The 24,718-nt window shown below is 38.6% G+C and overlaps 1 protein-coding gene across 1 annotated transcript in view; it reads right to left on the bottom strand.

Annotated features, from left to right (window-relative positions):
• Positions 1-398: 398 nt before the first annotated feature.
• The window catches only part of KHDRBS2 (KH domain containing, RNA binding, signal transduction associated 2), a 280,707-nt gene continuing 256,387 nt past the window's right edge, over positions 399-24,718 (bottom strand). Inside the window, exons 8-9 of the mRNA XM_010565833.1 lie at positions 17,053-17,111; positions 399-1,496 (exon numbers count right to left, since the gene is read on the bottom strand). Of these exons, the coding sequence (XP_010564135.1) occupies positions 1,399-1,496; positions 17,053-17,111 (157 nt within the window). The 3' untranslated portion in view covers positions 399-1,398. The remainder of the gene's footprint in view (positions 1,497-17,052; positions 17,112-24,718) is intronic.

The following is a 24,718-nucleotide window of genomic DNA, read 5'->3' as shown; positions in this document are numbered from 1 at the left end:
TCTGATAGTCTCAAAAGAAATATCAGCCCTCTAAACTGCCTTCAAGGGCGGTGATATTTAGCACTGAAAATTACAAATAAAGTTTTTGAAGTTGAGTACCAACAACTGGGCAGTGACACTGATGATTTGTTTATCAAGACAAATTGTTATATACTACGAAAAATGCAGTCAACGCACTCTTCTGAGTGAAAACAAATAGGTGAATCTATGCAATGCTTACATGTTGAATGGGATATTTAATGTGCGGGGAAACTCAAAGGTCGGAGAACTAGCATTTAGACAGTCTAACAGTGGTAAGTGGTAATCTTACCTCTTTAAACTCCATTACATTCTCACGAGAGACATGCTAATACAAACAAGTCAATCAGAGTTTGCGTTTAGCAAGATCAAGCTTAGAGGATAGTTTAAAATCCATTTATTGTTCTAAAGCATTTTTTTCCATTAACATGTTATACATTAGTGGATACTAACCATGATTCATGTAACAGTTTAGTTTGTTAACTTTTAAATTATTTAACAACCAGAAGTTATTAATACAACTTTTAAAGTCTTACACAAAAAATCTTAAAACAGGCTTGGGTTCATTTTTGTAATTTTTATATAAAAACATTTTAGGCATCTCTTGAAAAAGAAATAAAGCAGGCATTTAAAGCTAGAAAACAAGTAATTCCAAATTTAGTTTGTTACAAAAGGTTTCAGCTTTATTGACAAATTATGGCAAACATATTTGACAAAGTTATGGTTTCCTATTTAGAGAAGCTTACACATGGAACTTTATGTGATTTTTTTTTAAACAAATACAGGTTAAAACACTGAACAAATTCAGTTAGCTACATACATACAGTAGCTGCTTGTTTTCAACCCCATTAAAACAGCATTTAAAATTAAATTTACAAACTTAATATCGAACATCTTAATCTAAACTAACATATATTAAAAAAGACAGGTTAAAACATCTTATCTACAGCTTGATTATTGTCTGGTTCAAAATAAAAAAAAGGAAAAAAAAGAACCATATTACAGTCTTTCAGCAACCCTAAACAAAAACTCAGCCTTAGCTAGTATGTAGAGACACTCAAGATCTGTAACAGTGTCATGCTAAATTTTTAAGTTACACACAGCAATGAATACAACCAACAGAACATCATCTTTGAATGGTTTATAGACAATGCTTGCCAAAGGTTTTTTGTCTCTGTTTTTTTAAGTCCGTGTTATAAAATAATACTAACGCCAATGTCACTCCAATGTTATAGGAAATACAAGTAGTACATAGGATAATAATGAGCAGTAATCCCTAGGATAGAAAAGAAATGGACTATTACTTGTCTTGTTGCTGTTTATGTGGAGACCACAGGCTATTAATTGTCTTTGAGATGAGGTCACAGATGAGGAGGACCTTCAATATCTACCATAGGGGTGTTCCCTGTAACCCCCTCTGGCTGACCTTGGAGGTGGTGCCTTTAGGCTGGAACGGGTTGTGGCCCATTCTTCTTGTGCTAAAAACAGAAGAGAAAAACATGTTTCGTAAATATCTAAATTTGAAAGAACAAAGTGATGCCACTGCTAATGGCTGTCAAAATTCTCAAGGGTTTTGGCTGAAAGCTTTAGAAAAATAAAATGAGGATGGTGTTATGATCCATTTCTCTATCCTCCCACAAAAACTTACGGAAAACTAACCTTCTACCACTCTACACAGGCAACCTGTCTATCTCAGGATGAAAAAACCCCTTACACCTTCACTTTCAGCAGAGAATGAATACCTACTGTGGTGGCAGTACAGTCAGCCCTGGAAAAAAATCACTGCACTAGCCTGCCAGCTGAGAATTTATTCGATGTTTTGAGCTTCTAGCATTTATGCTAAAGCACCAATGTGAATAATATTTAATGCAGTTGGTATGTTAATAAGATGAGGAGTCAAATCATGAAAGATAGTAGAAAAACATTTGATTTTTTACTTCCATTTGAGGCCAAAAGAAAGAAAATAATGGAAGAAAAATAATCTGTGGAAATGAAGCTACTACATTAAGCAAAAGAGTTTTGCCAAATAGTTTTTACTTTGCGTTATCTTTAAAATACTTTTTCAAATTTGCATAAATGAAATATGCTTGGGAAGAATAAGTTAAAAACTCTAAGGCTAGTTCAGTTTTTACAAAGCTTCTACAAATCTTCCCCCCCTTACCCCCACCAAGACAAGTTACTTCTCCAAAGGAGCAAATGGGAAGCTACCTACAATTGTGGTCCAGTGGTTGAACCCCAAACTTGAACTCTCTCCTAAATCAGCTAGTGGATGGTCAAAGGATTTCTGGTTTTGTCTTCCACTGACTTTAACTGATCATACACACAGTGAGTGAAATGGAAACACAGAAATCATAGTATATCATCTGTCTTACATCACATCATGGTGCAACATTACTCCTGTTACAACAGTCACAGAATACATCTGACACACACATGTTCATGAGGAAGTTTCAAAATCTCTACATACCCCATCAAAGTTATATGATATACTGTCTATGTCTTTGTAATGAAATACAGAAAGTGTTCAGAAATCAGTGTAGCGAATGTTAACTATTCTCCATATTGTTTTATTTTATTGGTGATCAGAATGTTTGTATTATGGGTATGTGTAGAATATTAATGTTTGTAAAATATAAAAGTAAGGGTCAAGCCTTCTGATGCTAGGGAAAAAAAGAACACTTTCTAAGGTCCATAAAAAACAGAGATTGAAAAGAGAGGAGTTTAAAAGATTGGAAGGTGACTTGAAGCCAGTGGGAAAGTGAAAGGAAGATTCAAATTGATGATGAAACAGTATACTTGCTGTTGCTATCAAAACAAAACTAACTGATTGGTATATTAAAATAGATCCTTCTTCCTAAAGCTAAAAAGGGACTATTGGTAACACAGTAAGAAGCTGAACTATCCAGTCTTGAACTACTGCTGAAGATTTGAAACATTTAAGGTCTTTGACCCATAAACTTAAAAATCCAGTTGTATCTATTTTTTAAGAGGTACATAATTTTTATGCCCTGATCCATACAAAAATTTTTAAGTGCCTGTTTAAGAAATCAACATTTCAGAACATATTTTCCTTGCTCAGGTCTTGTTTTAGACTTTTGCTACCCCACCCAGCTCCCAAGTATTAAAATGAGTACTCCTGACTCAGCATGGCCAATAAAATTCACCTATACGGAATATAAAGGTGAAACTTGCTGAACTCCCAGGTGTAAGGGGATAAGCTGTGAGCCAATGTGGGACATATTAGCTATGGTGAGCAGGGGCAAAAATATTCATTGCTCATAACCAAGAAGAACATATTCTTACTACTTTTTTCATGTTACATGCAACTTTCCCATTTATTTTCTAATAAGCCAAGCAGAGGTACTCTTCAGTTTGATCTGATTCCTGATGTACCTGTAGAGTGAATCCAACCTCAGTTAATTTTTCTTTTTTTTTTTCTTGTATTCCATTCTCACTACTGGAAGGACAGACTGGGCCTTCAAGTGTCAGGTCACTGCCAGAAAGCAGTGACGGATTCCTACCTTTTTGAAAGTAGCGTCTGTTGCAATTCATTCAAAGCATTGAAGGATTTTGTTCAATTTTTTAACAGAATGACCTAAATAAGAGAAGGGACCTTTCTATGCAAAATAAAATACATAGGCTAGTACATGAGTAGATTCAAAATCAAAACTGTATTATTCATACATTTCAATGAAGGCTAACTACCTTAAATTTAGTCAGCTACTTGATTAATGGAATGATAGCCTTAAATATAAAAAGGAACTGAAAAATCTTCATCTCCATTAATACATGTCAAAGATTTTCTTTTATTAAAGCAAGTTTTTAGAGGGACAGCAACATCTTCCTCTCAAGCAAAGATTTCATAAATGTACCTTCTCGAGCAGAACAAGAGTTCAGTAAAGGCTCCATAATTTGATTGCTTTAGACTCAATTGCTATAAATAACTTACTAAAGTTCAATCTTCACTAGTTTCTCCTTAAATAGTTCATTCATATCATTTGGCTACGATGAGCTTAAAATCACAAGACTCCCCCATGAAACTAATACATACAGAGGTCTCTGTTTCTCTTCTGCATCTTGATTAATGTGTCTATTGATAATAATATAGAATTCCAAATAAATAATAGTAATAATGTTGCATTGTACAAGCACAGAAAAAAATTGTTGGGATTTTTCTTTTTATATGCATGTGTTAGAGTCCAAGTTCCAAATGAATCTTTGAGCAATATGGTGACATATTAGCTACATGAATGGAACGGTGTGCTGATGTTACATATTTGGCTTACTGTTTCCAAAACCTTTATAATACAATGTATTTCGCTGTCAGTCATACCACACTTTTAGCCCTGACACAGGAAGTATGTGAATAAATAATTTTAAAACCCCATCCTATTAGCAGAAACTTTGCTAAATTGAAATCTTACCCAACATGGATAGGACCACATACTGTCCACCCACAGGGGAAATTGAAGTCACAATTTCTTTCTCTGGCAGGTCAGGAAGTCCTCCTGGGTAAAGGAGAATGAGGTCTCTTGGCCATGGGAGGGAAACTAAACTCTCTTTAAATGTTGCATGGGTGGAAAAGTACAAAGATACTGATATTTGGTATAGAGAATCTCCTGCAGAATAGTTGGGGAGCTTCGTAGTTGAAGAAGCTACATCATGGTGGTTACACCATGAAAGGTGGTTACACTTTGTGTGCCCTCCATTTCAGGGCAAAGCAAAATGGGTTAGTTCAAATCAACACTGAAGGTAAATTAATGTTTCATCTTGCACTGAAACTAAGAGAGCACTCACATCTTTGGTTACAGTTAAGAGGTAGATTCACAAAACACCTTTTCAGTTGAGACATGGTCAGTGACTGCATTAGTGCAAATAGTCTATTTTTTCATAGAATCACAGAATGGTTTGGGTTGGAAAGGATCTTAAAGATCATCTACTTCAACCCCTCTGCCATGGGCAGGGACACCTTCCACTTACAGCCCTTGTAAAAAGTCCCTCTCCAGCCTTCTTGTAGGCCCCCTTTAGGTACTGGCAGGCTGCTATAAGATCTCCCTGGAGCCTTCTCTTCTCTGGGCTGAACAATCCCAACTCTCTCAGCCTGTCTTCACAGGAGAGGTGCTCCAGCCCCCTGATCATCTTCATGGCCCTCCTCTGGACCCACTCCAACAGGTCGATGTCTCTCCTGTGCTGAGGACCCCAGATCTGGACACAGTACTGCAGGTGGGGTCTCACCAGAGCGGAGCAGAGGAGCAGAATCCTCTCCCTCGACCTGCTGGTCATGCTTCTTGTTATGTAGGCCAGGATATGGTTGGCTTTCTGGGCTGCAAATGCACATTGCCGGGTCATGTCCAGCTTCTCGTCAACCAACACCCCCAAGTCCTTATCCACAGAGCTGCTCTCAAACAATTCTCCACCCAGCCTGTATTTGTGCTTGGGATTGCCCCGACCCACATGCAGGACCTTGCACTTGGCATTGAACTTCATGAGGTTCGCACGGGCCCACCTCTCAAGGCTATCAAAGTCCCTCTGGGCATCCCTTCCCTCCAGCATGTCGACCACACCACACAGCTTGGTGTCATCAGCAAACTTGCTGAGGGTGCACTCGATTCCACTGTTCATGTCACTGACAAAGACGTTAAACAGCACTGGTCCCAATACCGACCCCTGACAAACGCCACTTGTCACTGCTCTCCACTTGGACATGGAGCCATTGACCGCAACCCTTTGAGTGTGACCATCCAGCCAATTCCTTATCCACCGAGTGGTCCATCTGTCAAATCCACGTCTCTCCAATTTAGAGAGAAGGATGTTGTGCGGGACAGTGCCAAATGCTTTGCACAAGCCCAGGTAGATGACGTCCGTGGCTCTTCCCTTATCCACCAATGCTGTAGCCCCGTTGTAGAAGGCCACCAAATTTGTCAGGCACAATTTGCCCCTTAGTGAAGCCATGTTGGCTGTCACCAATTACCTCCTTATTTTCCATGTGCCTCAGCGCAGCTTCCAGGAGGATCCGCTCCATGATCTTGCTGGGCACAGAGGTGAGACCGGCCTGTAGTTCCCTGGGTCTTCCTATTTTCCCTTTTTAAAAGTGGGCGTTAGGCTTCACCTTTTCCAGTCAATGGGAACATCCCTGGACTGCCACGACTTCTCAGATATGATGGATAATGGCTTAGCCATTTCATCCGCCAGTTCCCTCAGGACCTGCGGATGCATCTCATCAGGTCCCACGGACTTGTGCACCTTCAGGTTGCTTAGATGGTCTCAAACCTGATCCTCTCCTATGGTGGGAAGTTCTTCATTCTCCCAGTCCCTGCCTTTGCCTTCTGCATCTTGAGTGGTGTGGCTGGAGCACTTGCCGGTGAAGACTGAGACAAAAAAGTCATTGAGTACCTCAGCCTTCTCCATATCCCAGGTAACCAGGTCTGCCATTTCCTTCTGGAGAGGGCCCACATTTTCCCTAGTCTTCCTTTTATCACCGATGTACCTATAGAAGCTCTTCTTGTTGCCCTTGACGTCCCTGGCCAAATTTAATTCTATCATCAGGGCTTTTGCTTTCCTAGCCTGACCCCTGGCTGCTCGGATAATTTCTCTGTATTCCTCCCAGGCTACCTGTCCTTGCACTTCAGCTGGTCATTGAACAGAGGGTGACACCCCTCCTCTCTCCCCAGCCTGTCCTTCCTACAGAGCCTGTATCCTTCCTTTCCAACACTCCAGTCATAGGAGCCATCCCACCATGTCTCCATGATGCCAATAAGATCATAGCCCTGCAGGTGTACACGTCTCTAACTCCTCTTGCTTATTCCCCATGTATGTGCATTTGCATAGGGGCATTTAAGCTGGGCCCCCGATGAAGCTGCCTTACTGGCTGGAGTGGCTGGAATTCCTTTGTGCTGCTCTTCTGGTGCTCTGCTGCTGACCTGTGATCCCTCTCCAGGCTCTGGGCATCTGTTACTGGCACTGGCATCACACTGGAAGGAGTGGGATGGATTGAGGTTCACCTCCCCCAGCAACTTTAGTTTAAAGCCCTCTTTTAATGCAAAGTAAACCACACCGACTTTGAAACACCCTGACTTGTCAGGGTCAGACACCATGTTTTAGTTGAGAAGCAGTAACCAAAACCTGACAGCTTATGGAATAATATAAACTCCAGCAAATGCTTTACTCTGGCAGTCACCAAGGGAAACACTGGTGACTGGAGATATCGCCAATGATGAAGCATCAATTTTCTCCCCCCAAATTATCACAGGGCAGTGCATGATTTATACTACATAGGGATTGCTTGGGGTCAGATTATTTATTGAAGTGAATTTTGAATGTGAATGGTCAGTTGGGCCATTAGATCACAGAGCAGATCCAGGCCCATGGCCCGACCAGCAGTGTAGGCACACACAATATTATCGCGTGTTGGCATCATGTTGAATTGTGAATGGGCCCAAATGCAGGTTGCAGAGGATGCTTATTTCCTTCCTCTCATCTTTTGATGACTTTCATCTGTTCCTCTGGCTACAGGTGTTACTGGCCTACTAAATTCCTCATCTCAGATACTCCTTCACTGAAATCAACTATATGTCCCAAAACCAAGGAGTGAATTTGCTGCTCCAATTACATCAGAGCTGTCAAAGTGTTTAAAGTTTTGTGATGCAGATTTCTTTCCAGTTTTGGTTTAAGATAGTCAACCATTAGTAATGTACTAGCTAGTCTTCTAGTGTAAATGAAGTATTATATATTTACCGACCTCCTTATTGTCCATACTTCATTTTAAAAAGGAAAAAAAACATTGCTGTTGTTGTTAAGAAAGAATTATTCCCTCTGGCCATTCACCTTTGAAGTTAAAAAGTTGCTGCTACCTGTTTTCAATTTTTTTTAAATAACATTTAAAGACTTTTAAGACTTTAAAAATTCTCCATGAATAAATGAAATTCATCATATACACACTTGCATTTAGTAGGAAAACAACACAATAGCCCCCTTAGAAAATCAGAATACCTGTCATTTTTTTACCTAATTGGAGTATCTAATGTTGCTACAGATCTACAACCACAAAAAATAACCTATATTCCAAAGACTCCAGGAGTGAGCAGAGGTAACAGAAAAAAAGTTTGACTGAACTGAAGCATTTTAGTTAATGAGCCTGTTGTTTTTTAATAGGCATGGTTTTATTGCCGGTATCTTGTTTTTGCTAATCACTGCTGACTTTTGTGGCCAGTAAGAAAATAATTAGCTGACTCTGGACTAAAACAGTGAACGTTTAAAACAGGTATCAAAGATTGCTTTTGTCAAAAGATAATGCTCTATGAAAATAGAAAAATGAAAATATAAAACATAAAAAGCCTGTTAAAATTCTGAAAGCTATTTCTTCTCTGCAAGATGTCTTCTCTGCAACTACATTTCATTATCTTGTTGCCTTGGGGTGTGGGGGGGGAAGGTTGGGAAGGGGGAATATCATCTGCAGAGCTGAAGTGAGGCTCAGGCTAGGACATATTAGGACTGGACATCTCTGGAGAAGATTTGGTAGCAGCTGATCTTGCTATGGAACAAGAAACATTCCTGTTGTGATTTTTTTTGGTGCATTCCATTAATTTTTTTTTCTTGGAGCTGCTCAGGATGTTCTCTTGTTGAATATCAGGGGTTTTATGGTCACATGAAACCAAAGTTTACTGTGGAAATCTATTGCCTAGAGGGTTGAAGAAGTGGCAGCTGATATGATACAGTCCTAAATCCTCAGGTCTCTCATACCTACAGGGAATCAGTTTCCATATAGTGAATTTAAAAAACCTGCCTCCGTAGTATGTTTCATTACACCCTTTAAAAATGGCATTTTGCTCTAAACGTGCTGTAGCTTCAATTACCCTTTGCTGAAGTGTCACTGCATTTGCAGAGAGGCCTCGGGGAGAAGTAAGGTTTAGATAAAAAAGGAGAGGCTTTATTTATATAAATGAAAACGACTAAAATAGTAAAAATACTCACTAAATGGACAACAAAAAACAATTTCTTGTTGCCTTCGAGCCCTCCCCCTCCACCCCGGACTGAAACATCTCCATATAAAGGTGAAGCGTACAGTCTTTCTGGCAGTACTCATACAGTAAAAAATGAATTTATATTACCCATTGGAAGAAGCTGTTTTTCCTTGACTAACAGTGTTCTTAAAGTAAATTGCTGCTGTGGCTGTACCAGCTTCTGACACAGAACAAGAACAGAAATGTAATTTGTGGTACAAGTCTCTTATGCTCTTTTTTTCCAGTAACATGGTGGACCTGTTTGCTTGATTTCAAACTTTAACAAGGAAGGATGATGGTCACAAGTTAGTTATATCTATTTGGTAATATCATCATCAAAATATGAGAGGACAGCTGACAGTTTACAGCTCTTGTTGATATTGCAAGACAGACCCTACTGCATTAAAAGGTGGATCCGTAGCCAAAACATAGATTAAAATTTGGGGATTACAGCCTTCAACTGGAAAAACAGTGACCTCTACCACTTGTACAGCAGTAAAGGATTATATATTTATTGTGGAGAAAGCAAGATGGATATGGAGCAACGCTATAAGGAGTCTCTGAACCACATGATGCCAATAAATTACAAGATGCAGCCACACCAAAAAAGAAATCAGAGTATTAGTGGTTTTTTCCTACAGGGATTTTTAGTGAAGAACAATATATCTGAATGCTGGTAATTAAAGGTTCCTCGATTTGCAAAGGTGCTTTTTCACATCTCGGTTCCAGTACTCCAAGGCAACCTTTTTTCCTTCAGCATCAAGGGGTGTTCCTGAGAACGGAAAGCTCTATCTATCTTCAGGACTAGTCTTGAAGGACTGAAGCCATGTAGACTACCTCAGTCGTCACATAGAGATTTGGGCGGCTTGTTGGGTAGCAGAAGGGTCAAAAGACCTTTCAGCCTTTTTGATTACCAGGCTGAGTTTCATTGTGCTTCAGAACACGTGAGAACAGTGGAGTCTGGTCTTTCTCAGAGACTGCGCCAAAGTGGAAAGAAAGCCTGGACATATTTTATCTTAATAAAGTGGCATGTTAATGAAGTGGAGACTGAGAGGGATTTCAGGTGAAGAGCAGGTAAGAGCTGTAGCCTTGAAGAGGGAAGGGTAATTGGGAGAACTGCTAGTGAGGCTGTCGATCAGCGTGCCCAAGAGCTGAAGGGGTGTGCAGGGCGGTCATCACGTTTTAACGCCGATTCCTCTTCCTTCTCCTGCCTCCCGCCCAAAGAAACCCTGTGGAGTCCGACCCCCCCGCTCCATCCAGCCTGCCATCCCGCCCCTCTGCTCTGGTGGGCTCCGCTCGCCCCTTGTCCTTCTCACTTCTGACTCTCCCCGCTGCTGTCAGAGACAAGAAATCCACACGGGCAGCTTCGTCACTGAGGGCCGAGGTCCAGTTTTTCTGGGAATTTGGTGCTTTTGCCAACTTGCCGTTCTAAGCTAAGAAGCAATCTTGTACGCTTCACTTTCCGAAACTAACAGTATAAGTTATGGCAGCATGATGGAAACAAGAGAGTTTGTAGCTGAGGAATCTGAGTGTGCTCGGGCATGAGGGTCGCTTTGGGTGCGGTAACAAGTGCGGTAGCAACGTTTTTGGTGGCTGCTTTGGTAAGACATATGAAGTCACGGGCACAGCCCTTTTAGTTATACTGGGTCCTTCTTTCAATTTGCTGTATGCTCCCTGTGAATTGAGATTTGAAGCACCTTTAGGACACACATTAATTGTTATTATCACAGGCAATCAGCACCCGTAGTTTATGATTGATTGAAACTATATGTTAGTATTTTTGCACTGCTTTTTACAACTCAGACTGACGCTTAGTTGCTGTGTTTGTTGAGCTATATAAATACGTCCAGTATCTACTACAGACGTTATTGATGTATTAGCTGAGACTATCTTTAAAGATTAGTGTTTGATCAATTGCTAGTAGACTCAGTAGCTTTGACCTAGTGTTTAAATACATAATTTAAGTTAGATTTTTTTTCTTACTGGAAAGTCAGAATGAAAAAAAGGTCATAGTATTTTTACTGAAAATACTATGAAACCCATGAAATTCCTTTGAATGTGGGTCACTGAATGGTATAATTTATAACAGAGAGACATACATATGAAGTTATTCCTGTCTTATTATTGTTGTTCCTTACTTACTATGTAGTACTGAAAGCACAGAAAAATTCATAGTGGTCTATCTACCCCCAAATTCTACCCCAAGCAGTGGCTATCATCACATGCTCAAATGTCTTCTAGTACAAGACTCAAGAAAAGCACATATTCAGAGCACTTTTTTTCCTACTCTTCAGTCAGCATTACTGCAACCTTGTCATGGAATTTTCCAGCATTGAATAAAACTCACAAATGCAAAAAGGACAACAATACAAGTAATTAAAAGGCACATCATATCACATATTAACAGATACTTTAAAATAAAAAAATATATATTAACAGCATGTGATTTGCATATGAATATGTTATTTCCTAATAATTTTAAATTTTACATTTCTATTCATTCCTTATTCCCTGTATAATAAAGACCCAATCACTTCTTCTTCCAACATCTGAATATTGCCCACAGTTTTGGGGCACAATTTTATTCATCTCTGGTCAATTATTTTGGGACAGGTGGCCAGGAAGAGATAAAAAGAGCTATTCTGTTTAGATAGTTAAGATGTATGTAACAGCAATTAAGATAATGGTTTAATTTGATTTACCATTTAGCTTTCAGTGCTATTAGAAACATAGAAGCTGCTTTTAATTCAGAATAAAATAGTTTTCTTTCCTATGAGGAAAAAAATCTCTACCTTCTTTGCAAGGTCATTATACTGCATACATTTGGAGAGAGCACACCGCACTAGAGACGGAGCATAAGTGGAATTCAGGAATTGTGGTTACTAGCTCTACTCCTTGTTTGCTCAGTGACCTTGCATAATTGTTTAATATTTTGTGGTATGGCTTCCTCACTGGTAGAATGAGACAGGAATACCTACTTCCCTGGGGTATTCTGTGATGTAATTAATTGCCTGAGCAGTGAGAGAAAAATGCTGTAGATGTGCTGAGCAGAAGACCCAATAGAAACCAGACATTTAACTTTAAAATGAGAACACTGAAAATTAGAATTATTTTCTTTTGGTAATTCAATTTGTGCCGTCTGTCTAGTAAGCCTCCAAACTTCTCCCTCCATGAGAAATGGGTGGATTCAAAGTACTAAGCAATAGTTGGAAACTTTGCTCTGCACAAGCTAATGACTAATGTTCAACTAACATTGACAAAGCTGGGATTTCACCCCATAAATCCACACAGAAAAGACAGTTGCCTTTTTCTTGTGTCACAATTGGACAAGTATATATTATTTTAGACAAAAATTCAAGAACAGGTTTTTGTCTTTTTTTTTTTTTAGGATAGCATCTGCTTATTTTTTTCACTCTTCTGCTCTCGTTTTGCTTTTCTACAAAGCCTGCAACATACACAGGATTTTCTGACTTGTTAGCTACGCATTTTATAATTTTGTGAGAAGAATAGCTGAAGTGGCCATCTTCCAAATCACAAATGGTACCTTTCTTATTTGAAAAGTAGAATCTTGTCAGAAGACAAAAAATGTTTTCAAAACACAGGCTCAAAACCACTATGCTTACTTATACCGTGCTAAATACCAATTATTTTACTAAACCTACCACGTATGCAATATAAATGTGGCTTAAAAACTAGAGATGCTAGGAAAACCTTGCGGTTTAATAGTCTATTTTCTGAACTTAGCTGTAACCATTTTAAAAACCTACTGTCCCTACGCTTGACAGTACCTTCTCTTCAGGAGGGCTCACAAATGAGACTGCAGGGGTACTCCTAATCTACTCTAGTATTGTGAGCTGCCCTGGCTTAAACTGGTAGTGGAGAACCACTGAAACCCTCCAGCTGCCTTGGCCTGGAGCAGATGGGGAGTGCTCGTGCACTCCGCTCTGCCAGCTCTCCCTGCGGGTTAAGTAACGTCAGCAAGAGAGGCAGTAATGACTGCTGGCGAAAATCATTTCTTACAAGGCTTCAGCCACTTGTGCAGTGAACGCCTGCCTCGGGCAGGAAAGGAGCAGCATCAGAGCACACAGGGAACTGGTTTGGGAAACTGCAACACAGCGAGGAGACAGACTGTTATCAGTGTTGCTGTGAGGTGAGTGTGAATGCGACAGTGTGGAGGGAGTTTTATTTTTCTCTGATTTTCAGTAAAAATTAATTTTCTATTACTTCATGGTAATGCGCCATGAAATGTGCAGTGATTCTGTGTCTGGAATTATATATAAATTTTCAAAATTTACAAATATTTTTCTGTATACGTTGCAGCACGGCTTCAGCAGTGCCATAGATTAAACAATACAGGGTTTATTTCACACTAGGATGGTAGCTACTTGAGTTTCTCCATGAAATGAGAATGCTTGTCTTGTAACGAAGCATGAGAATTTATGTCTCCTAAGGTAACATCTCTACAATCAACCTATTTATCAGAATTCATGAAGTTTGAACGCTCCATATACTCTTTCCTCTCCAAATTTCATCATTATATTATTTATTTTTACTTCTACTTGTTCAGCAGAAACTGTCATTGTTATTCTAAAAAAAAATTACTAGATAATACACTCTTCAGGACAAACCCAAAAGTAAAAACCAAACAAGATAAGAAAAAAGTAGTGGAACATTGCTGTACATTTTTAGTTGTTAGCCCTATAAAGAATTTGTTTATAAGGTGCTGTCTGTGTGGAGTATTACTTAGTAAACTAATTGTCATCACAACTGCAAAGCTCTCATATTGAGTGATTGGCAGGGAATTATTTGTGAAATAGTCAGTTAAATCATTATGGCAGCATTTTACAACTTAAATGACGTCTTACATTAACAGGAATTATACCAAACAGTTACACTCTCCAATTTTAATTAAAGATGGAATTATTCTAAAACCAACTACCAGTTGTTTACAAGTGAGCACTTAATGCTGAACTGGAGTAGAATATGCATGACAAAATGTGGTAATTAGAGAAAACGTGCACATCTCAAAATTTTTGGTGACGATGATAGAACACATTCAAATAATGTCTCCTCACCACAATGGCAGCGGATGAAGTAAACAGCCTTGCGAGCTTTTCCCGAATAGCAGCAGGAATGTGAGCGGAGCTCACTTAGGTCTTCCCTCTTCATGTAAGTGACAAGGTACAGAGTAACCTCCCCAGCTCTTGCCTAAGGCCTTTGGCAGATGGTGTTATTCTAATTTCATTGTGGTGGTTTAGGAGGTTATAGACGTCAACCCTCTCCTTTCACCCTCCACCTAAGGTTTCTGCTTTTTTGGTGGTAGCAGCAGAAGTCCATGCGTACTGGCCTCTCAGCTACTGCGGTTCATGACCTCCCATAAAAACATACATCGCCACCTTTTTCAGGTAACACAGAAGGCAGCGCATGCAGCAGGCTGTGAACTATAGCATCACCTGACAGCAGGCACACTCTCACTTGCCTCCACCCTCGCTGTGGCAGTTTCAACCTTGGGCAGCAGAGGCAGGAGCCTCTGCTTCAAACTTCTGCCGCAGAAACTGGCAGAGCTCATCTCCTGGAGTCCCAGGCTGTGGAAGAACTACGACAGAAAGGGTATCTGATAAATAAAACCTTCAGTGCTCTGATCAGTGCAAGGCAGAAAAAGGGTTCCGATGAAACAACTGTGAGGCAGGTCAGATATAATTAATATAGCTAATAAGGTATTGGGCGTGCCTTGCTAGCAAGTCGTATGATCTCTGTTATCTTTCTGAAGTGGCCTAACACAGAGCAACACTTGTATCGAGAATGCTGGTTCCTCTAAAAAACAGCTGATTTTACACAGTGGGATGGATTCAGAAGACTCACAATGAATTGCAAAACATCCTGAAAAAGAAGTAGAGAACTGGGAACAGTTCTGTGGGAACAGAGAACTAAGGTAAAAGTTACATGAGGATGAGAAGGGGTGGCACCAGACTGCTTATTGGCTGGGTGGGAGGCACTGAAAAAGTCAGATACAGAGAGAACATCAGTATATGTACCAAGAATTCAGAAAGCGAGAAAGTTAAGTGTATATTAAGTGTATATTCTATAGCTCCGTATACTCAGATTACCTCCTCAGATAAAGCGCAGTGACTTTGCGATGAAGCAAGTTCACAGACAAGTTTCCAGAGCACAGTACTAGCAAATTTACTAATCTGCTAAAGTAAGTGAACCAACAGGAGCACAAACACTCACATATAAATGTGTCCGATTTCAGACAGTAGAAAAATTGCAATTCGGAATATTATTCCATTTTTAAGTTTATTCCAGGTTACTGGTAAAAGTATTCCAGACCTTTGTACTCAAAGACCAGCTCAGAAAATAGTCTAAGCAAAAAAGCAAGTCCAGGGTTATCAACCATGTATTTTAAGACAAGTCTAGTAAAGCAAACCCAGGCATTTTAAGTTTGTTTTAGCTGCTAAATGGAAAAAAAAAGAAAAAAAAGTAGCTTCATGCAGAGCATAAATTTAGTCATGATCCCACTCTTCGAACACTTTGTAAAGCCTTAGCTAATTCCCCTGCTGGGAAAACAAGTAATATTCTTCTAGTTCTACAAATGAGGGATTGGAGGAAGAGTGACATTACTTTAAATGTCTTGCCCAAACACATGGAGATTCAGTGTGGGGGAGTCTAGTTAAAAGTTAAACAGTGGGTAATTCTTACTGCTGAGCTCAGGCTGTGCTTTTCTGCATCGCCCAAAACCTGAGCAATGCACTTGGGAGGAGAGGTGGAGAGGGGATCTGTCGAGGGCAGGAAAGGTCTTTCACTGCAGGTATTAAAAAAGTATGTACAAAAAGGAAATAAAACAATGGGTAACCAAACCACACACATTCATATGGAGAAGTTGTTATTATTATTATTACTTGTTTAGCACTGAAAATGTGCTTGACTGCAGACTGTATTATCCAAATGTATTGTGGGTACTGATTATACAAAAAATTAAGTTATTTCTGATTATGCAATACAATAATTTTTGACAACGTCTCGGTAATGTCTCATGATATCTGTACAAAGGAAACCGCAACTTTTCATTACAGTGACATTTGCTTCACAGCTGTATGAATAAAATTATTTCTTTCAAGCAGCAATCCTTATATAACCCCTTACTGTAACTTTTAGTTGCAGCATAATTTCCAGCAGCTCTCATTTTCACAATGCTTTGGAAGTCACCACGTAAACGTACGATACTTTAGTAGTAGTAGCAAATCAAGCGTGAGATCTCTGCTGAATACATTAGGGTCAGTCTTTAAGCTGACGATAGTCAGCTTTGCTCTGTTATTTCAGTGAAAATGTCAGCGTAAGATTCACTGTGCCATCTGATGGTACAACGTACTGAAAAAACATCAATAGGAAAAGATGCACTAGATTCTAATTAGTTATCAAAACGCATCACTAATATCAGAGACCTAGAAAATGGGCCGTACGCACTGGAGCAACGCTTTCTTTTCCCTCTCGTGCCCTCGGTTCCCATGAAGTGGAACTCTTCCAGCTCAGACACAGACTCCGTGGGGAGGTACGAAGAGTACAGCCTCATGTCCTTGGTGGCACGAGACACTCCTTCATCTTGGTGCCGTGGGGGTTCCCATGGTGGTACAGCCCCCTCTCCTTCCACTCTGATTAAGTCTAGATTTCAAGGCCTCACAAAGCTGGCTGGTTGAACCAGATGCATGGTAGTGTTAGCACATCAAGTAGACTGAAACTTAGCACTGTGAAATATATTCGGCACTAATCAGAAACTTCAGTGTTGCTGTTAAAGAGATCTGTGACTGTGATTAATTGGCTTTGTAATTTTGATCAATATTGATCTGTCCAATTTTCTGGTCCTAGTTCAATAAGTCAAGCCTCACCCTAAGGTTAACACAAATCCATTTTGTGTGGTCTTTGTAAAAGCAGAGAAAGAAAGAAAGAAAGAAAAGTACGTGGAAGTAATTTCTGAGTTGTCAGTGACAGATTTTTTCTTTTGATTTCACACTTTTGTTGAAGATAGAATAGACCTTACCGTAGCTGTCATAAGCCTCTTCGCTTGTTCCGTGACCGTAGTCATAATATTCAGGCACACTGTAACAGATTCAGATAGCCATGTCACTATTATCATAGGTAACCAACTCAAAACAAAAACAGAGCACAGGAAATGAAATGTATTTTAACACTTTTACAGGATAGCATAGTCCAGCTAGTTTCAGGGATAGTGAGAATTTAAAAAAAATATGAAGGAAAATGTATCAGTGACAAAACCAGCTATTACACAGCACATCACATTTCTTATCTACTGAGCATAAAAGAAATTTGGTCCTAAATATGTAAACCTAGGAGATGTGACAAACACTGACAGAAATTCTATTTGCAAAAATAAGGTCTGAAAAAAGACCATCCACTTTGTTATTCACTATTGTTAAACTGCCAAAAGAGGTGTTAATCTCAGTTATCTGTAATTCCAAACATTTATGCGGTATCAAACTCAGCATAGTTTGTTTTCTCCAAAGGTGACTGTATGGTATTGTGCAGAACGGTCAAACTACTTATCTTTACCAAAAACACTGACAGGTTTTCAGCTTTGCTCCTGAAGAAGAAAGTATCTTTCCACTGCTTGTAGAGAGAAACCTGATTCTCCACAGCTGCCTTCCTTATGCAGTTATTGGACACTCATGGAAAGTTTTACACAGTGATCAATTAAATGCATATTGAAAGTAGCGAGGGTCAAGGAGTGGAAAATCAGACTTAGAGTCTCAAACCCACTCTTTCACTTCTTTCTGCTAATTAACAAAAATTATGTATGGTCATATTAACATGTTATCAAAATATTTCAGATCATAGTTGCATCCTGATAATCAGCAATCCCCAGCTATTACCTAGAGTGGATGCCCAGAAAATTTTGACCTCTAAGACATAATGACATGGAAATGGAATTACTCACACTTTTGCTTGACTGCTATTATTATTTACAGTTTGCACTGTGTTTCTGGTACCTGGTACCAAATTCAAGATCAGACTACTGCTGTTATCAGGTACCAGGTAGACGTAACAAGAATCAGTCTCTGCCCAGAAGAACTTACAAACTCCATGAATTCTACTATATTGTATTTCTTCCTTCTGCAGTGAACCAAACAGAAAAGGTAACACTTTCCCTGTTGTTAATTTTTTGTTGTTGTCACTTTAGCTTCTTTTTCTTTGGACACTGTGTGAGATGATAGACTCTTGTAAAATAAACAGAAGCAGGAAATCAGCTCAATATTGCATTATTTATAACATTATTGCTCAGGCAATTTTCCATATTGGATTATCATTTTAAAAATATTGGTTTACAGTTGAAAGAGAAGCTTAGCTGACAGTGAAGCATAAGTAAAAATATTTCACAAATGCAATAGAGATATCCAAGCAATCTGTAACAATATTTTTCTTAAACTAATTTTGACTTCTTTGTTTACAAACTGCCTGTAATCAGATTTTTAATTTCTCAAACTTAATAGCTATCCATAACTATTCTTGGAATAATTTCTGAGAATCATTCATGTGCTGTATCTCACTTGAGAGCACTGATTGCGTGTATCTGGTAACTGACAGCCAAGCTGTTTTGATTTGGGACATGTCATCCCCTGATTGGCTAGCACAGCTCTCAGTCAATTTTCAGCTACAAATATCTGTGGAGTTTTTTTGAACTGAAAATGCAACTATAATCATTGTGCATTAATTCAGTAATTTAACCAAAAGTCATTCATGTGAGTGGATAGTACACTGATGTCAATATCTCAGACAGATGAAATTAATTTGCTAAACCACTTGCAGAAAGTGGACAATACAAGTGACATGAATGAAATGAAGTTAATATTTCTAAAGATTTTTCCCAATGCCAACCCAGCTCTATAGGACATAATCACTGCAGAGCATTACCTCCCAGGATAATGGGAGCCATCCAGTTCCTTGAAAATTAATTATCTAAATATATACACCCTCCTATTGATGTGGTGCAAGAAACAAACAGGAAGAATACATCTTTTATTTGTTGAACGTGCTAAGCAGTCTGTACAGTTGTGCAATGATTGATTGTAGTAGCCAGTTAAATAAAAGTACAGGATTAGGTAAGGTGAACTAGAGCACTGGCAGCATCAGGGTTAAATCATGTATCTTGTCATATCTACAGGGCTCATGGTTGAGACCTAAGAAATTACTTGAAATGTTCAGAACAGACAGATGACATACCACCCAGATCTGGCAGGCAGCTGTATGAAAAACCTCATGTAGTACAATTTAAGCAGCAGCGTTTTGGCATACTGCCTGCTTTTCTGGGCAGAGGAGTGTGTTGCACTAGTGAGTGGAGTTACAGAAGGAACCCCAGAACTTTCATCTTCTGTCAGCAGGTAAGATGCTAATATTTCTTCCTGATACATTTTACAAAACCAAGCAGCTGCATCCGATGGTCAGCTTTAAAAGGAGCGCATTTGGGACCCAATCCAAAGGCCAATAAGTTATTGGCAGCAGTCCTGCTTTCAGGGGTCACTGCGTAGGGCCTTGAGCTCTTCCCATCAATATAACATCCAGCAAAATGCAAGACTTGCAAGAGCAGGTAAATATTCATTGCTACGTTATTGTTGTTGTACGTTTTTATTAGAGAAAAAACACACAATCATACAGACAATAAGGATGTGAGATAAAAATCCTGCACAGTGAACATTCCAAACTGAAATACATTCCAAACAGAATAGAAAGTTAATACACAAACCTTTAAAATAAGAAACAAGCTGTATTGTAACTGTAGAAAGGGATCTGTTATATACTGCATATTTGATGTCTGTGAGCACAATACTTAACACATTTCTGAAAACACGTAATTCATAGCACAATACATGACTGTGATCCAAGTTCTCTAACTTTATTTCCCTGAGTAATACACATTTTTTCATAGATTTGAGCCCAAATGGTATTTCGAATTCCTTGCCAACTCATATTACAAAGTGTTTTAAACAACAGCTAAGTGAAGAAAACTTACTTCTTAGTATGAAATACCTGATTTAAACTCCTATTTTGTGAGCCAGACTGCTTATCCACTAGTCTGCTCTATTTTAAACTTTTCTGAATATTCACTATAATCTATTACATGCATTTATGTGTAAACATTTTCCTCTGTTTTGTAGCAAAGTGAACAATGAATGATGTTTATAAAAAATGGGTGATAGAATAGGGCTTTACTTACATATGGTCTTTTTTTAAATTATTGAACTACAGAGAGATGTAGCTTGTTCGTGTTATGCCCAGCTGTGGAAGGAAACAATCAGCAAATGCATTCAGCATAAATAAAACTCGTTTATATAATTTTAAAGTTCTCAGACTGTTCCTGGAAAATATGGTGATCATGAGCTCTAGAAACCTCAGGCTCTCTTGGCAGTGCTAATTGGAAACAAGACACCATTATCTGTCATTAGCATTCATTACTTTCAAGCAACATGAAGTGTAATTTACTTAAGTACATGCACCCACCTGAAAGCAGGATGCAATACATTTTATACAGAAGATAAGATTAACTCATTACCAACTTCTCAGCTTTTACTCCTAAGATTTCAAAGCACTGCACTATACTTTAACACCAGACTTCTGAAACAGGGGTCTTCATGTGCCACAACTTAGACTTTAATAACCTTCTACATGTACCACTCATGGAAGAATTGATATACATGGGACTATAAATCTTACAAGTAGTTTAATTATTTTTATATCTCAAATGCCTTGAAATCTGAGAAGCTCTGATGTAATTTTTTCTCTATCTATATGAAACTTTTGTAACAAAGATGTATGATTCTGTCCTCATTCCTATTCTGTGGGCAAGAAGATTAATAATACATGTACTGTTAATCTTCATAACCATAACCTATTTATGCTTATTTTCAACTTGAATTTGGTTTTGGTTAGTGCTCTTGAACCTGTTACTTTTAAAGATTTGGGATCACAGTTTCTATAAACTTGTGATGTCTTCTTTTCACGCAGATAAAGCCAGATCAGTTCCAAAAAAAAAAAGAACACGAAAGATGTTCCTTGAGGGATAAGGGCCCCCTGAGGTGCCTTCCAATCTGAATTATCTGGTGCTCCTATGATACGAGAAAGGCTCAAATACAGAGACTCTGTATCTAAACAGCAACCTTAAAAGCCAACACAAGCTTTTAACCTCTCATTAACTGGGACTTTTTCAAATTGACATTAGCTGAGCAAAAACGAATTCCAGTTTGACTGTGTCAACACCCATGGGAAACCACACAGCTTGTTATCCAAAAGGCTGTAGAGAATGGTGCTTTAAGGTGGTTTAAGCAGAGAACTGCAAAGAGAAGAGTTAAGATTGAAGCCACGAACCGCTGACTCTTGGGTCAACAAGCCACCTGGGGGAAGGGTGATATTCCCCACTCACGAGATCAATGGTGTGTAGGTATAGGAAATCACGACATTAATGAACAGACTGCATTAGCCTTTGACCAATCTCTTTCCGCACCTGCTGGCAAAAGACCCTGGGTTAGCAACACTACCCTCAGGTTCCCCGGCTGCTCTTACAGCTTCTGTAATATAAAGCAGCAGAATGTTGGAAGAACTTCAGTATTTCTTGTTCCCTCTTTTTTGTTGTTGTTGTTCTTCCTTTCTCTCCTTCTGTTCTTTGCTTTTACTTGCTGAGAGATGCATCTAACTTTTTATTCTCTAGTTGTGGAGCGCAAAATGTGGTTGCAGACATACAATGGGCCCAGTAAAGCCAGAGCTGAAAGGTACAAGAAAGGGTTCATCTGCTTTAAACGCTGCTAACACATTAATCTCTACAGGTGAAGTGTGTTCTGTAGTCTATCCTGAACGATCCTAAGAAACTGAAAGCCTTTGATTAAGACCTGTTGAGGTAGATTTAATGCATTTTTTTTTTCTGTAAAGACATTATTATATCTTATTTTCTTTCTTACTGGTTGTACTTTTAAACTGGGAGAGTATATTCTAGAATATTATAGGAATCTTTTATTAGGAAATGTTTGGGGAAAAAGCTAGTCAACTTAGAAAAGAGGCTTTTGATCAACCTTGGAGATATAACTCAGCCATTAGATAATAATCAGGCTTCTTTTGTGAAATAGTTGAATTGGTCCAAACTAGAGATTCAGCCGATGCCAGTGAAGTTCCACAGTTCAGATTTGTAATCAAACATGAAAACCTTTCACGCTAGCCTTTGAAGAAGTAAGAATAACTCTTGAGAGAATTCCCTCTTTGTGTTGTGGCACTCCACAATGTGAGAATGAACCAATATTGTGTTTTAGGATTGGCACTCTTTGAAGAGGGATTGCCGGCCTTTGGCACCTTGCGATCACCATCTGTACTTTATACAGATAAATGAAACTTTAGCACTCCTTATAGGTATATCCCAGTCTGGGTTAGCTTCAGATAACAGATTCTTGAGTCAAGCTAACACCTAGGATAATCCACAAAGACCCCTACAGGTAGGATTCAATTTTTTAGGCAACTCCCATTCTTCTTCACTTCCTCAAATGGATATTTTGAGGTCTTAGTCTCCTATCTCCCGTTGTCTCCCTCTTTCTCAAGACCATTTCTGTTGAGTAATCCTCGGAGTTTACAACTTTCATAATCGGTAATTGATACAATGCAATACTCAGCTCCTATGCTAACAGGATCCTGCCTAACGCTACTGCAGTCTTTTTATGTAAGACTGCATTTGTAATGCTTCTCCCTCCTACACAAGGGAGGGAGCCAGCAGGATTTAACACATAGTTGGCCATGCAAGAAAAGCTATTTACACAAAGCAGTATGCTTCTGCTTGGAAGACAGGTGAGCAAGATTCACATTCACATGAATTGCAATATATGCAATTTTTATATAATAATATTTCATAATATTTCATAGTGCAAATGTGTGAATAAAGACATAATCCTCCTAGGAATCTGAAACTTACTGGAACAGCTCTACTTAACAGAGCATTATATCTAGAGGAAAGATGAGAAGTCTTTTGAATAAAGGAACTTGTAGGATTCAGCCTTAAATCACAAATACAGTCCTTTAGTGAATAGATCTTTAGAACTAATGGAATAATATGGTGAACACTTTAGTGGATAAAGTCTCCCTTTTTCTGAAAGCTCAAGTTTGATTGTATCCAATATTTTTAACAGAGAAGAATGTCTCGATTACAATACTCCCTGGATTTATTGAGTAGCTTACAACATGCCTGAAGTTAAACTAGATCTCACCTGTCTCCAGCATTTTCCTATGTTTGATTTCATGCTACTGCAAATCTGAATTAAAAAGATAAAACAAATAATGAAGCCAGTAGAGTTATACAAGCATAGGAGTGGAAAGCCATCATAATTGCAAGATGACTTTGGGTTCTGAACTTTTTGCAAAATCTGAAATAGAAACTAATCTGCCATTTATTTGCTAAAACCACAGATCCATGGGCATTTCTATTCAAATATTCTCCATTCCACTGTACTTTTCTCATAGACACAGAATTATGACCTAGTATTTAAGAAGATAATATGAAATGTCTGGAGACAGTATTTGCAAAGGAAATCATGCAGAATTTTAGGAATCCTACCCAGTTTTAGAGGAAAAACTTTTCTCTGCTTCAGAGTAATGAAATTTGATTCCATTTTGCTCATTGAATCAAATAAATGAGAAGTGGCATTTGAGAACAGTTTCTGATGATGAATGCCATAAGTGGATTGCTGTGAAGATACATAAAATGTCATATTCTAGGCTTCCTGGCTTGATTGATTTCAACAGGTTGAAAATAAAATACAGGGAAATCTTTATTTATGAACAGGTGGATACAAGCACAAAGTCAAAATGAAATATGACAAAGTATAAATACAATGCATACTGGTTAAAAAGTGAGAGAGTGCCCAGTAGAGAAAATAATAATGAATATCCCATTTTACAAAGAACCAGTGTAACCACTCTAGCTATTCCAGCTTGGATTATATTTATGTGTCTACGTATTTTACTATATAGCAATTTTACTATATAGCAATATTTTGATAGTGAGAGAGAGATGTGAGTAAACCTCCGATCATATCAGTAAAAGATTTAACCATGTGATAATCTACTAAATAAGTTAATGATTATTCACAGTCCTGCCTAGCCATCATTTTTAAACTAAGGACAAAATTGTTTCATTTAACTATGGATAGTTCTCTCCACAAGTAGCCTGCAGGAATTTTTTACAAAGCAAGTAGTCAAAAACAGTGGGACTGATTGATTAAATAAAGGTATCTATCTGATCATTGCTTTAAGCATTTACTTCACTCATTCTACATTCAAGGAAGATCACTGGCCTCTCTCAGTGTTTTCCTTCTGAATGCATCAGACCATATGAATCTGAGAAATGCTGCTTACTAAAGCTCCTCAGCAAGACATTAGGAAAGAGAATATGTGAACATGATTGTGAGCTTCTCAATGGCAACTCTAAGTCTTTGTCTTAAGACTGTTCAGAAATATTTGCTCCCTAGTTCTTTGGTATTCAGTCAAACAGCCAAAGTACTACGCTGAGCATTTCTGCCATCTTTTCCTTGGAAATCCCTCCACGGCATTATAGCTGGGGATTCAACTGGAGGGAGGCTATATATTTGGACACCTCAGGAAACACTGAACTACAATGCAAGTGGTACGTACCAACACAATAGAGACATTGGCAAGAGATAGGA

The sequence above is a fragment of the Haliaeetus leucocephalus genome, unplaced genomic scaffold (assembly GCF_000737465.1).
Source record: "Haliaeetus leucocephalus isolate CR32 unplaced genomic scaffold, Haliaeetus_leucocephalus-4.0 Scaffold195, whole genome shotgun sequence".
Taxonomy (NCBI): domain Eukaryota; kingdom Metazoa; phylum Chordata; class Aves; order Accipitriformes; family Accipitridae; genus Haliaeetus; species Haliaeetus leucocephalus.
Note: the sequence above shows the minus strand (reverse complement) of the source record. Positions and strands in the feature narration are given on the sequence as shown.